Source organism: Equus przewalskii, chromosome 2 (genome assembly GCF_037783145.1).
Source record: "Equus przewalskii isolate Varuska chromosome 2, EquPr2, whole genome shotgun sequence".
NCBI lineage: Eukaryota > Metazoa > Chordata > Mammalia > Perissodactyla > Equidae > Equus > Equus przewalskii.
Window position 1 is genome coordinate 117,513,754 of NC_091832.1, and position 12,937 is coordinate 117,526,690.

General features: G+C 46.9%; 1 protein-coding gene across 2 annotated transcripts in view; it reads left to right on the top strand.

Moving 5' to 3' along the window:
* The window catches only part of PAPSS1 (3'-phosphoadenosine 5'-phosphosulfate synthase 1), an 88,959-nt gene that overhangs the window by 14,421 nt on the left and 61,601 nt on the right, over window positions 1–12,937 (top strand). For both annotated transcript variants that reach the window (XM_070611766.1, XM_008512811.2), the window contains exons 3-5: window positions 2,005–2,240; window positions 7,307–7,445; window positions 11,537–11,655. In XM_070611766.1, the coding sequence (XP_070467867.1) occupies window positions 2,005–2,240; window positions 7,307–7,445; window positions 11,537–11,655 (494 nt within the window). The remainder of the gene's footprint in view (window positions 1–2,004; window positions 2,241–7,306; window positions 7,446–11,536; window positions 11,656–12,937) is intronic.

The window sequence follows — 12,937 nt, forward strand, 5'->3', positions numbered from 1 at the left end:
TAGTTTTGGGTTGTCTGTCTTGCATTATCTATTAATTTTCTCCAACTGCTTTAATTTCTTTGCGTTTTTGTCTATGGTCACTGTAACCATCTCAATGAAACCTATGTCAGTAGTTTAATTTTCAGCAGTGTCTATTTTTACACTGTTTCAAGTTAAATATGTATGTAAAAATATATATAAATACACATGTATGTATAAACTGACACTTTTATTGTAATTTAGGTTGTCTTTGTTGTATAAAAAGTTTAGGGTTTCAGGGTTTTTTCTTCCTGATACTTGGTAGTATCAGTATTTATGACTGGTAGTTAAAAATAACAACAAAAATACCCCAGAACAACCTGCTCCTCCCCACCGTCTATCTCTGTTCCAGTTATTGCTGCTGTGTAACAGATTATCCAGAACCTAGTGGTGTCACAGCCGTTTTAGTCTGCTTCTCGTTTTGTAGATGAGCGCTGCGGGAGGGCTCAGCTGCGTAGTTGCACATGTGTCTTGCCTGGTCACGGTCGTGCTGGCACGGGCTGCTGTCCTCTGACGGCTCAGGTGGGCTGGCGTCCACTGTGACCTCCTGAGGTGATGCTGCCTGTCTGCTGGGAGCTTAGCCAGCTGAGCCTGTGGACTGAAGAAGATCACGCACACACACACAAGCCTGTGCACAGGAAGATCACACCTTCCTGAGCTCTTTAGCTTGGTGATCTCAGCGTGTGTAGTAGCTAGCTTCTCCCACATGGAGCGTCCAAAGAGGCTGCACAGCCTCTTCTGGCCCAGCCTTGGAAGTCACACATCATCACTTTCACTACACTTTTGGCTACAGGCGAGTCCCGAGGCCAGCTCAGATTCAAGGGCAGGGAGTGAGACTCTCCCTCTTGATGTGGCAGTGGCAGTGTCGCATTGTAGAAGAGCTTGCAGGATGGCCAATTCCATTGTGACCATCTTTTGAAAATACAGTCTGCTATACTCATAGTAATGTAAGTTTAATATGTAAAGCAACTAACGCTGTATTGATCCTCTCAACATATCCTCTTTTTTTTTGTTTTGGTGAGGCAGATTGGTCTTGAGCTAACATCTCTTACTAATCTTCCTCTTTCTGCTGCAGGAAGATTGTCCCTGAGCTAACAGCTGTGCCAGTCTTCCTCTGTTTTATATGTGGGACACCACCACAGCATGGCTTGATGAGCAGTGTGTAGGTCTGCGCCCGGGATTTGAACACTTGAACCCTGGGCTGCTGAAGTGGAGTGTGTGAACTTAACCACTACGCCACTGGGCTCGCCCCTCATCATCTTTTCTAATTTTTTTCAGTAAGCCTTCCAGATTATGATAACTTCTTTCAAGAGCATCAGTACATTAGACTTCAGTATTTTGTCTGTTGCCTTGTAACTGCTTTAGTTATGAATTCTGTAATTACACCAGGGTGGCAGGTGTTAGTGCATAAATATGCTCCATCCTTCTCCTTTACTTCTGGTTGTTCAGTGAGTCAGCGTGGGTAGAGGAAGGTGAGCTGAATGAGGACATTCTCTCAAGGTTGATTATGTTATAAAGTGGACTCCCAGGTACTTCCATCCTGGTGGTCTGTGAGAGGTGACGATCCTAGGGTATAGACTTAACTCTCTAACATTTCCCTTACTTATGTCCTTTCTTTTTCTCCCCTTCCCATAAGTAATTTGGACATATAGCTTTGTTTTAAAATTGGCGTGCAGCTTTAGAATAGTGGTAACAAGAGGACAAAGTGAATATGTACCTAACCGTGTCCGATGTGAAAGTTGATTAAGCCTGTGAAGCTCGTCATAGATTTCTAGGAAACCCTTGGGCATAGACAAGAGTTACTAAGAACATAAATGCTTTTTAAAACTATAGGTGTTTTTCTAGATAAGCGGTAAATCGTACAGAGAATTATCGGATAAGAATGTTGCTGAGAGACTGCTATGAATAATGAGTACCGTCAAGCCTGTGCTTACAGTTGCTCATTACTCAGTGGTGTGTGGAGTCTGATGGTCTGTCTGGTTTCAGGCTTGTCTGGAGCGGGGAAGACCACGGTGAGCATGGCCCTGGAGGAGTACTTGGTTTGCCATGGGATCCCATGCTACACATTGGATGGGGACAACATTCGTCAAGGTCTCAATAAGAATCTTGGCTTTAGTCCTGAAGACAGAGAAGAGAATGTTCGCCGCATCGCAGAAGTTGCCAAACTGTTTGCAGACGCTGGCTTGGTGTGCATCACGAGTTTTATATCGCCTTATACTCAGGTGTGTGGCTCTGTGCCATTCATTGCTCTTCTGCTTACGTTGGTTGAGAAGATGGCATCAGGCAAAGCAAATAGTTTAAACATTGACAGGTGCTTTGAGGCTAAATCCAAATTAAAATAATTAACCTACAACGTTTTTGTGCTGCAACTTTCTGTGTAAATTCATTTTTGATAAAACCTATAAAAATCTGCGCAAAGTGAACCAAAGTTATTGGCCTCTGGCCAATGGCTAAATTATTTCAAGCTTGACTTTTCAATTCAATAAACCTGTAGTAAATACTTGACATTTATCAGACACTAGAGAAAGTCTTAAGTTTCTTAGCACGTGTCCTGCTGTGGCTGCTTTGCTCACAATTCTAGGGCCTCATCTCTCGTCACACCCTTCCTCTTGTTTTAGAGACTGTAGCAGGACTGATTCACTTTTTTCTGTTTCTCTGAAAAGGTTGCGTTTCTCACTGTGAGATTTTTGGACCCACCCCCCCCCCCCCCCCCACCTCCGCCCCGGAAGGCGCTCTCTCCTTCCTCCTGTGCCTCTCTTCTCAGCACCAGCACCACTCTGCCTGGTCGTGCTTTGAGCCTCAGGTCAGGTATCTGACCTAGGTGCTAGGTCTCTCTCCTCCTGAGACCTTCCCTTCCTCCTTCAGCCTTCATTGGGTACCTGTCCTGGGTGCCCTTCTTAGTGTCCCTTAACACGTAGTTTTATTATAGTCACCACTTCGTTGATTGGTGATGTGAAGAGCAGCAGCAGCAGCAGTAGTAATAATAATAATAACAATGATAATAGCAACTAACATTTATGGAACACTTAGAATTACCGGTAATTGTTTTCAAGTGCTCTTATCTGAACTAACTCCTGTAGTTCTCTGACAAGGAAGGTAGAGGTGAGGAAACGGAGGTGTCAGTTACCCGAGGGCACACACTCCCTGGCAGAGCAAGGATTTGCACGCAGACGGGCTGTCACTGGAGTCCATGCTCCTGCCCACCCCAGTTTGCTGCCTCTAAACCCCACCGGCTTGTTGAGGGCTGGGACTGTGTCATATTTATCTTTGTAATCTTAGTGTCAGGCCCTGTTCCTGGAACCCGGTAGATAGTTAGTGTTTGTTAATCAATAGCGTGGCCCCTTAGGAAGTCCAGACATCACACAGCAGGCCAGGTAGTGTAGAGGGTGAAGGCTGGGGCTCTGGAGGCAGACACAGTGGGCTGAAATCTCGGCCTTGCCAGTTCCCGTCAGACCTCGGCCAGTTCAGCTCACCCTCCGAGGTCAGGGAGCGCCTGCCTCATAGGGGTGCTTGGAGGACTAGTTAAGTCCTGCTTTCCGAGCTCTCAGCACAGCGCCTGTGTAGTAAGTATTCAGTAAATGTCATGAATAATAGCACAGTTCCAGTACTGTATCATGAACAAGTTTGGATGGTTACTTAGACTTTTTTAAAAACAAAACAAAATTCAAGCCGTTAAGAGTTATAGATAAGTATCGTATTGAGTGTCAATCATACAGGTTCACTTAATTGAACCGTGGCAGGAGTTCCAAAAGGTTCTGTGAGGACTTGCTACTTTTTCCCTGAAATGGTGGGATCAGTGTCAACACATCAGTTTAAAGTGTATTGATAATGAATTGTATAAGCAGCATGAGAGTTATATAGAGTTCCTGAGTCCTTGGATATGAACAGTTTTCATAGTTATAAAATAGTGGTATTCTTGCACCTTCTGGGAATTGTTGCTATTGTTGGAAAAGGAGCAAGTTGGTAAGACCTGATTTGGAGAGCTGTCAGCTGAGACCTGGGTATCTGAAAGTGTCTGCTGATCTGCTCTTTGGCCCCTGGTTTCCATAGTGTGGAGCAGCAGGATGATTGTTAATCTCATCTCTGAGAAAAAGAGGCTTGCACTCCACTTGGGGCATGTCAGAATCCACGACAAGAGGTGGATTGAACCATATAATGCAGGATGTGTGTAGTTTTCTATGTCACCACTGAAGTTGGGCATCTTCGTTCTAAAGGTAAGCCTGATAGTTCCTACCCTTAAGGGGTTGGTAGCTAGTCTGGTGGGAATGTAGAGATGTGAACAGTTAACGGTGTCTGGAGACAGGTTATTAGGTAAATGTATAGAAAAGGTGCTGCGAGGAGTCACAGAGGAGGTGCTGCTTGAAGGGCAGGGAGGGTGAGTCAGAGCATCCCAGGCAGACTGAGGAAGAAAGCTGTTTTGTGCAGGGGACAGTGCAGTATTCGCAAAAGCATGAAAGTCAGGCTGAGGGAGCTTGGTCTCCTGGGGAACCGTAGGTAGTCTGGTATGACTGCTCTGCAGGGTGAGTGTGAGGGCAGGTGAAGCCAGAGTGGTTTGCAGAGGTCTGATGATGAGCTCTGGACTGCTCAGGATTTTGCCCGTCAGGCAGTTAACAGTTTGAGATCGTACTTGGGAATGGCATCATTGGGTTTGCATCTTAGTGAGGTCATCCTCGAAGCCTGGAATGAGCATGGCTGGAGGTGGGAGACTAGTTAGGAGGCTTTTGGAGTGGATTCCAGCAGCAGCAATGGGGTTAGAAAAGATGGACCTGTTTCAGGGCTCTTGAGCCTGTAGCATCTACAGGACGCTGTGCCTGGTTGATTGCTGCTTTTGAGGGGAAATGAAGGATGGTGCTTTCCAAATAGAAGGTGGTGTCACTGAGTTAGAAAATACAGGGCGGGAAGGGAGGAGATGAGTATTTCATTTTAGGTGGGTTAAGTTTGAAGTGCTGGTGGAGTGAAGATGACACCTGGATCGTTGGAAAATTAGTTCTGGAGCTCAGGAAAGTAGAATTGAGATTCAGATTTAGGAATCATTGACTTTATTAGTTGACAGCTAGAAGTTGAGTATACAGAATGAGAAGAGAGCCCCTCATGGAAACTTAGAAACACCTTGATTTAAGAGGACAGTTGGAGTGATCACAGTTGCTCTGCCAGACGCTAAGGGTCAGAGCTCACGACGTGATTTCAGTATATCAGAATGAGATCTGTGACAGAGGTGCATAGTGGGTTCGCTGAGAACCCAGAGGAAGCAAGGGCCGTTGGTCAGCTGGGGGTGCATGGAAGGCTTCCTGGAGGATGTCACCGTGGAGCGCGCTGTGAGGGAGCATGTGGCTTTAGCTGGAAGAGAGCAGTGGAGTGTTTCTGGCAGGGGAGATGGCAAAGGTGTATGGTCCAGCCTTGTGGCCCAGGCAGATCTTAATTATTAATGGAGCACCAAGTGCATGACTGAGAATGGCGGGGCCAGGTAAAGATGGCCCGGTCCTCACACTAAGGAGCCTGGATTTTACCCTGGTGATGGTGGGAAGTTTAGTGACACGGTCAGATTTGCATCCTCTGTCATCCTGGGGACAGTGTAGAGCAGGGCGTGGAGCAGATCAAATGTAGAAGCCGGCCGACTGATTAAAAGAGTGTTGCAGTTGTTCAGACAAGAGAAATGAGGTTGAACTAGGGAGTAGGGGAGAAGCACAAAGTGGGTTGGTGTAATATTTAGAGGAAAGTCTGAAGGACTTTGTGACAGAATGCACGTGGCAGGCAAAAGGAAGGAACCTGAACATTCTCGGGACTCTGGGTGGATAGCGTTGTCGTTCTTGGATTTGGGCAGCGTAGGCGGGAATGCAAGCTTGGGAGAAGGAGATTGGATGTGGTTTTGCCATGTTGAGGGTGAGGTACCTGTGGGATAACCAGGTGGGTATCTTTAGGGACGTTGGAAATGTGTCTTTTATCAGGAGGGCAGGCTCAGGCTTCAGTGTAGGTGTCTGTGCTGTAGTTTACGCTGTGAAGGCGGTTGGGAAAGGTACCCAAGGACTGCGTCCTCTGAGCAGTGGGCTCCTGGGAATGTGAGCAGCTCTAGTGTTTAAGGGATGGGAGAAGTAGGAGGAGCCCAGGGGAGCCTGCACAGGAATGATCAGGATAGCCTTAGAGGAGTACGTGGGGTTGGTCCGGTGAAATGCACCAGCAAGTCCTGGTAATGTAAAGATCAAAAAGTGCCCGTGATTAAGAATTTTCGTATGATTTGCAAGTTCACTTGTTTTTAATGGATGAGAGTGACTTATACTTGTTTGTTGCCAGGGGAGAGGCCAGTGGAGAGGGATGAGGCTGAAGATCCCATATGGAGTAGGGCTGATGGCTAGAGCAAGGTCCGTGAGAGGGCAGGGGTTTGGAGTCTGAAGGAGGAGCGACAGGAGGGAGGGAGAGAAGGGTTGTTGGGAATGTAGATCCATTTCTAATATGGCAGAGAGGAGATTGAGGGCATTCATGCCCGGGGGTTATCTTTTTGAAATGGAAGTATGGTCACCTGGTAGGAGTGGAAGTAGGAATAGTTGTTAGAGATGCCACAGGAAAGGTGGCGAGGGCTCGCCTGAGCTGTGTGGGGATAGAACGGTGGAAGTTGTGGGGCTAGCTTTGAGGGTGCTGGTGCTGCCTTGTACACAGAGTATGAGTGTGGAGCTGCACTGGAGATCGGCAGGATGTGTGGATCCTCAAGGGGGCACGTGGGACTTGCAAGGAAACAGTGTTCCAGAGGACCGGGTGGAGAGAGTTTAGACTGAGCAACGAGGGTGATTACCAGAGTTGGGGGTAGGGGCTGTGTAGAAAAGTAGTTTTGGGAATGCTAGAGATAAGTGGCTGCAGGAGTCTGCGTTTGTCGAGCGGTTAAATTTGCCTCAGGTTCTAAATGGACCTTTTGTGAAGCTGCCTTCACACCCGCTCAGGCTGAGGTTGAATGTGGTGTAGAGAGCAGCCTGATGGCGCCTGCACTCGAGCTGGGCTTTGGCTCAGGTTCCTCATAACTTTAGGTGAAAGTGTTTATGGGGCATCTGTTGCTTCCCCTCCTGTAACTCCCCAGTACCTTGGATTTTTAGGATAGTATGCCTTTTAAAATTGTTGCGAAGAGTGGATATGTTAACCTTTAATTTCTTGGATTTGCTTTTTTCAGTTTCTATTTTAAAAATATAAATTAAATTTTGTCTATTTTCCATCAGTTCAGACGAAAGGCACTTTTACGTGTCCTTGATATTAATATAGTACCTTTGATTCGTATAAGCACTGTTTATTATGTCTTTTTCCTAAGGATCGCAACAATGCAAGGCAAATTCATGAGGGTGCAAGTTTACCTTTTTTTGAAGTATTTGTTGATGCTCCACTGCATGTTTGTGAACAGAGGGATGTCAAAGGACTCTACAAAAAAGCACGGGCTGGAGAAATTAAAGGTAAGTGGTATTTTTTCCTAGTTGCTTTTTTTTTGGCTTGAGGAAGTTAGCCCTGAGCTAAGAGCCGTCCCAGTCTTCCTCCACTTTGTGTGTGGATTACCACCACAGCATGGCTGACGAGCGGTGTAGGTCCATGCCCAGGATCCGAGCCTGGACCCCGGGCCACTGAAGCAGAGCGCACCGAACTTGACCACTGCGCCACCAGGCCCGCCCCCTAGTTTCCTTTTGCTTAGCTGTCTTATACGAACAGTACCCAAGACTGATCTTTTCTACGAGATTGTGAGAGTTTGGATGACTCAGAGCCCTTTGAGAAGAGAATGTCTTGCCACAGCTGTGTCTCTCAGGCCCAGCAGCAGCACCTGCACTGTGGGCACCGAGTGAGGACTGTTGGTCAGGTCAGAATCCCACTCACAAGTTGGAGTTTGGAGGGTTGGGACTTAGGGGTGGGTGGAAACCTACTTGATATAATTAGGTGCCTAGTATTAGACTGGATATCAGTTGATAGCTGCTGCCACTTTGGGGGGGATGAGGGTGAGGAAGATTGGCCCTGAGCCAATATCTATTGCCAATCCTCCTCTTTTTCTTGAGGAAGATTGGCCCTGAGCTAACATCTGTGCCAGTCTTCCTCTGTGTTTTCTTATGTGGGATGCTGCCACAGCATGGCTTGATTAGCAGTGTGTAGGTCCCCACCTGGGATCCGAACCCATGAACCCCAGGCTCCAAAGCAGAGTGTACAAGCTCAACCACTATGCCACGGGGTCAGCCCCTGCTGCCACTTCTCTTCTTTTTGTTCCAGTGAAAATGTAGGAAATTCCATAGCTAATGGGAAAAATGCCTGAATTATAAGCATCTTGAGAGCGAAGACTGTGTCTTGTTCTCTTTTGTATCGTGTTGCTTGGGATGGTCCCTTATTCATTCTGAGTACAATTGTTGGATTAGATTGATTTAACATATCATTGATTCCATCAAAATATATGCACCTGGCTTTTTAGGTTTTCTGATCTGCTCTCAGAGTTTCAACTGTGATGAACATTTGGACAGAGAGACATTTAGAACCTGTCTGCTGTGGCCTTTGATCCCAGTCCTATTGTTTATCTTCTAGACATCCTTTGATGTTAGTCCTGTAATTGTCATCAGAACCAGAGGACATGCCAGCGTTAAAGAAAAATCAAAGATAGATGACTCAGTCACTGTTGTTTAGGGGTCCGTGATTCATGCCGGTAACATTTGTTTGCCTCCCCAGCAGGGAGAGTGATGGCCTAGGATTGTCACGGGAGCTCCCAGGAGCATTTAGCTTCTGGCCCCGAAAGGAAAAGGTGGGACAGCAAGGAAAACCTTGTCGCTCTGGGCTCTTCTCTATTTGGACCTGGGAATGCTTTAACAATTCCATGGGGCCAGTTCCACCTGCCGTGGTGAAATCTTGTTCCCAGGGCAGGTTGACCTCCAGTCATGCCGCCACAGAAACTCCGCTTCCCCTTTCAGCTGGCACTTGCTCAGAGAGAGCAGGCCGCCTGACCTGAGTAATGTATGACAACTGGAGGGAACCAGTCTCACCCGTGACCTTCTGCATTACCCTCTCTGTTGATGGCCAGTTTTCCCTTCAGTGTGTGGTAATAGAGATTTGGATCTCTGATCGGGATCCTGAAGTCTAAATCTTTTACTTGTTCAGTTGTAGTCAGTTGTGTTGTTCCTGCAAGGATGGATTGGTGAGGGGGTGAGGTTTGTCTGCCCGGCTGGCGTAAGCTCCTTGTGAGCAGAGGGATCTTGAACCTTTTTGTGTCTTTAGAACCCAGCACAGTGTGAGGCTCAGAGCATGATACCCAGCACTCAGGCAGTAAGTGCTTGCTGATGGATGAGAAGGGGGAGTGGAAAGCGGATGTTGAACACACGTATCGATCCTTTTCTATTTGCAAGGTCCACGTTTGGTCCCAGGGACGCAAAGATGAATAAGACCGCAGGCAGAGCACCTTGAGTCACTAGAGTTTGCCTTCTCTATCTGGGGGTGTGTTTGTGTTAGTTTAGTTTCTGTGTTACTTGTTTACTTCCCGGAGTGTTTCTGAGTTCCTCTGGTTAAACATTGATAAGACGTTCCTTAGGACAGTATATGTGTGTGTGCTCATGTTTATTTTGGGTTTGCCGTGGTGCTAGAGTTCCTAGTTGTAGAGTTGTTTGTTTTAAAAAAGTCATTTACTCATTGTCAGAACGGTGCTTAAAAGGTTGCCTATGGATGCTCCCATTCAGTGTTGGAGAGCCGGCTGGTAAGTGTGCAAGGACGGACGAGGCTGCAGACGTTCAGCAGACGTCCAGCTCTCGTGGACTGGTGTGTGGCATTTACTAAACTGTAAATGTATCCCTGTGCCAGCCATCCTAATACCGAGATTGTTTTCGTGGGATTACTGTTCAAGTAGTTAATTACCTACTTAAATACAAAAGTGTTTTTTACAGCATACATTAATTATAGTCACTAATGGGATAAATTAGCGAGGCAGAGAATTCCTGGCCTTTTAAGCTGGTAAGCCAAGTCTTCTAACGCACTGCTTCTCAAGGTTTGCTGCACATTAGCATTACCTGGGGAAAGTTTTAAAACTCTGGTGCCGAGGCTGTACCCAGACCAGTGAGAAGACAGTCTCGTGGGGGTGTGGCCCTGCGATTCCACTGTGTAACTACATTTGAGAATCACAGCTTAAGAACTAGGATTTTAACTAGAGTTAGTTTTTCCCCATCGATTTTATTGTGCCTCACCACTAAATTATCTTGGGAATATTGGTAGTACAGAAATTTCTTTGTGGGTTCAGGATTTCATGTGAGACTTAGAAATATCAAATATAAAAAAAAATGAAATAAGTGGGCTGTAGACTTGTGCCTATTTTAGAACTCTTGATAACCGTGCCTCTTAATAGTAATGATTTTATTTATTTGTTTGTTTTTGCTGAGGAAGACTAGCCCCGAACTAACATCTGTGCCCATCTTCCTCTACTTTATATGTGGGACGCCTCCACATATAAATCGCTCAGTGAGCGGTGTGTAGATCTGTGGCCGGGATCTGAACCCGTGGACCCCAGGCTGCCGAAGTAGAGCGTGAGAACTCAACCACTACACCACTGGGCCGGCCCCTCTAGTAGTGATTTTAAATTGATGCTTACCATTCTAACCCAAGGATGGCCCAGTCATTCCGAGGCAGACTGGCCCTGGGAGACTTCTGTGTGGGGTGTCGTCAGCAGTGTGAGACAGGAGCAGTGTATCTTTAGCTCAGCCCGTCCTGGAGGGCGTCATGTGATCTTCATTTTCTTGGCAGTTACCCAGCAGCACACGTACAACAGGGAAAATCGAGATGGCGGTTAACACCCAGGTGGACTGTGTCTGACTGTGGAATGTATTTTGTGCTGTAGCAGGGTCACCTTCCCGGCTGTGTTTGCTTAGCTCTCGGCAGTAGTTTCTCTCGCCTGGACTCTTAATCTCATGGCGGCGGCGGCCTGCAGAGCTTCTGCATGGCCGTAGGTAGTCCTGGCGGATGTGGGGTTGGATCAGCTTTCTGAGAGGTTGCCTCGAGAAGAGGAAGACCTGGTCAGGTCTGGTTTGTGCCCGGGCGTGGGCGCTGTGTGCTGTGTTCTTGGGAGGAATCGAGCCGCTCCGGGCCACGTGACATTCACACCCGCCTCCTCACAGTCAATTTAGGCCTTTACTTAAAGGAAAACAGGACAGGCGACAGAAGTGTAGTTGATCCTCATTATTTGAAGATTCCATATTTGCACATTCGCCTACTCACTGAAATTTATTTGTAGAATTAAAAAGTGTTGTGCCAGAGGCTTGCGGGAAGCTGACTCAGTGTCCCCGTGGGAGCAGCAGTTCGGTGCTGACTGTCAGTGTTCGCGGCGACTGTACTGAACATAGCAGCTGCAGGTTGTGAGGGAATCACCTGTGTGTTTAAAGAAGGAACAGAGGTGTCAGTAGAAGTCTCCCCAGAAAGGAGCCTCAGTGCTGCAGCCCTGTGACTTGGAGGGGGCAGCGTGAATACTAACTTCACCATAGCAGGCTCGCGCCGAAGAAAGAAACCTGGTTCCCTCCACCCCCTTGTCTGGTGCCTTTTACAGGTTTCACTGGGATTGATTCCGAATATGAAAAACCGGAGGCCCCGGAGTTGGTGCTGAAAACAGACTCGTGTGACGTGAATGACTGTGTCCAGCAAGTTGTGGAGCTTCTTCAGGAACGGGTAAGAGAAGATCAAAGACAGCGTCATCAGAGAGTGATTGTGTCCATCTCATGACCTTCCCCTCCAAAAAGACCATGGGAGTAGTGCGGAGTGATGTGTTTTAAATCCTTCGTACTGCTGACTGTTTTCTGTGTGTGTCACTGTGTTCGGTGTTGTCAGGGCACCATATGTCACAAAGAAATATCTGTCAACGTAAAGCGCAGGGGCTTGAGAGCCACCTTATCTTTTGTTTTATCAGTAATTTTACCCCACAAATACCTGAGAAAACTCAGCCTGATTGTTCAGCTGTAAAACTTGGCATTATTCTCTTTGTTTGAGTTCAGGTGTATAGTGTAGTTAACTTTCCCTAGGTGTTTGGAGCGCACCCCGATTTTCCCTGTGACAACGTGATGGTACAGCCTGAGGTTGAATTTTTGGGAGGGAAAGATTCTAGGACATAAGGACCTTTCTGATTCCCTCGGAGTTCAGTCAAGTCTGAGTTTTTAGAGCGTTTTTCTTCCCTTCTCTGCTCCTTCCTCCACGCGTCCCCATCCGTCTTCTCCCTTCCAGCGGAAGGTCGCACGATTCCCTTAGTTGGGGAGGATCAGCTTTGTGAGGTGTCAGTCGTTACTCTCTGCCCTCGTCATGGTCGGCGCTGTCCGGGGACTCCTGAAGTGGTGGTGCACAGGCAGCGATGCCTCGTTTCTCCTCCTCCTGCCCTAACTGGGGCTTATGGCATTTGAAGCCCTCTTGATCTTTAAAATCCTATTACCATAAACCTCTTTCCTCTGGTATCTCTTACTGGCTATATTAGACATACAACTTTTTTTTTAAATTACCTATGTCTATTTTATAAATTTTTATTTAGCCTTTGAATTTTTCCATATTATGAAATATCTACCAGATAATTAACCTGGGACTCGCCTTCCTAATTTATTTCCCTTATCTAAACATTGTAGCTGAATAAATAGAAATAATACAAATTGGTGACTGGGCTGCTCCGATGCTTTTCTTTGTACAGAAGTGTTACCTGCAGGTAATGAGACCTTATCCCAGACAGTTTTTCACTTGATCTTCCTGCTCTCCAGGTCTCCTGTTAACCAGCTTCTGAGCTCTTGGACCAGTCCTGTTTCTGTGCTTCTGGCTTCCCTCCCTTCTCTCCCAGGCTGCACCAGCATTCATTCTTTCGTCATCCATCATCAGTCAGACATCTATTAAAAGCCCACTACTGTGGTTCGTCGCAGTCCTAGGCACTGGCAACACGAAGATTGACCAGCCACGTTTCTGTCCTTGAGAGATTTAC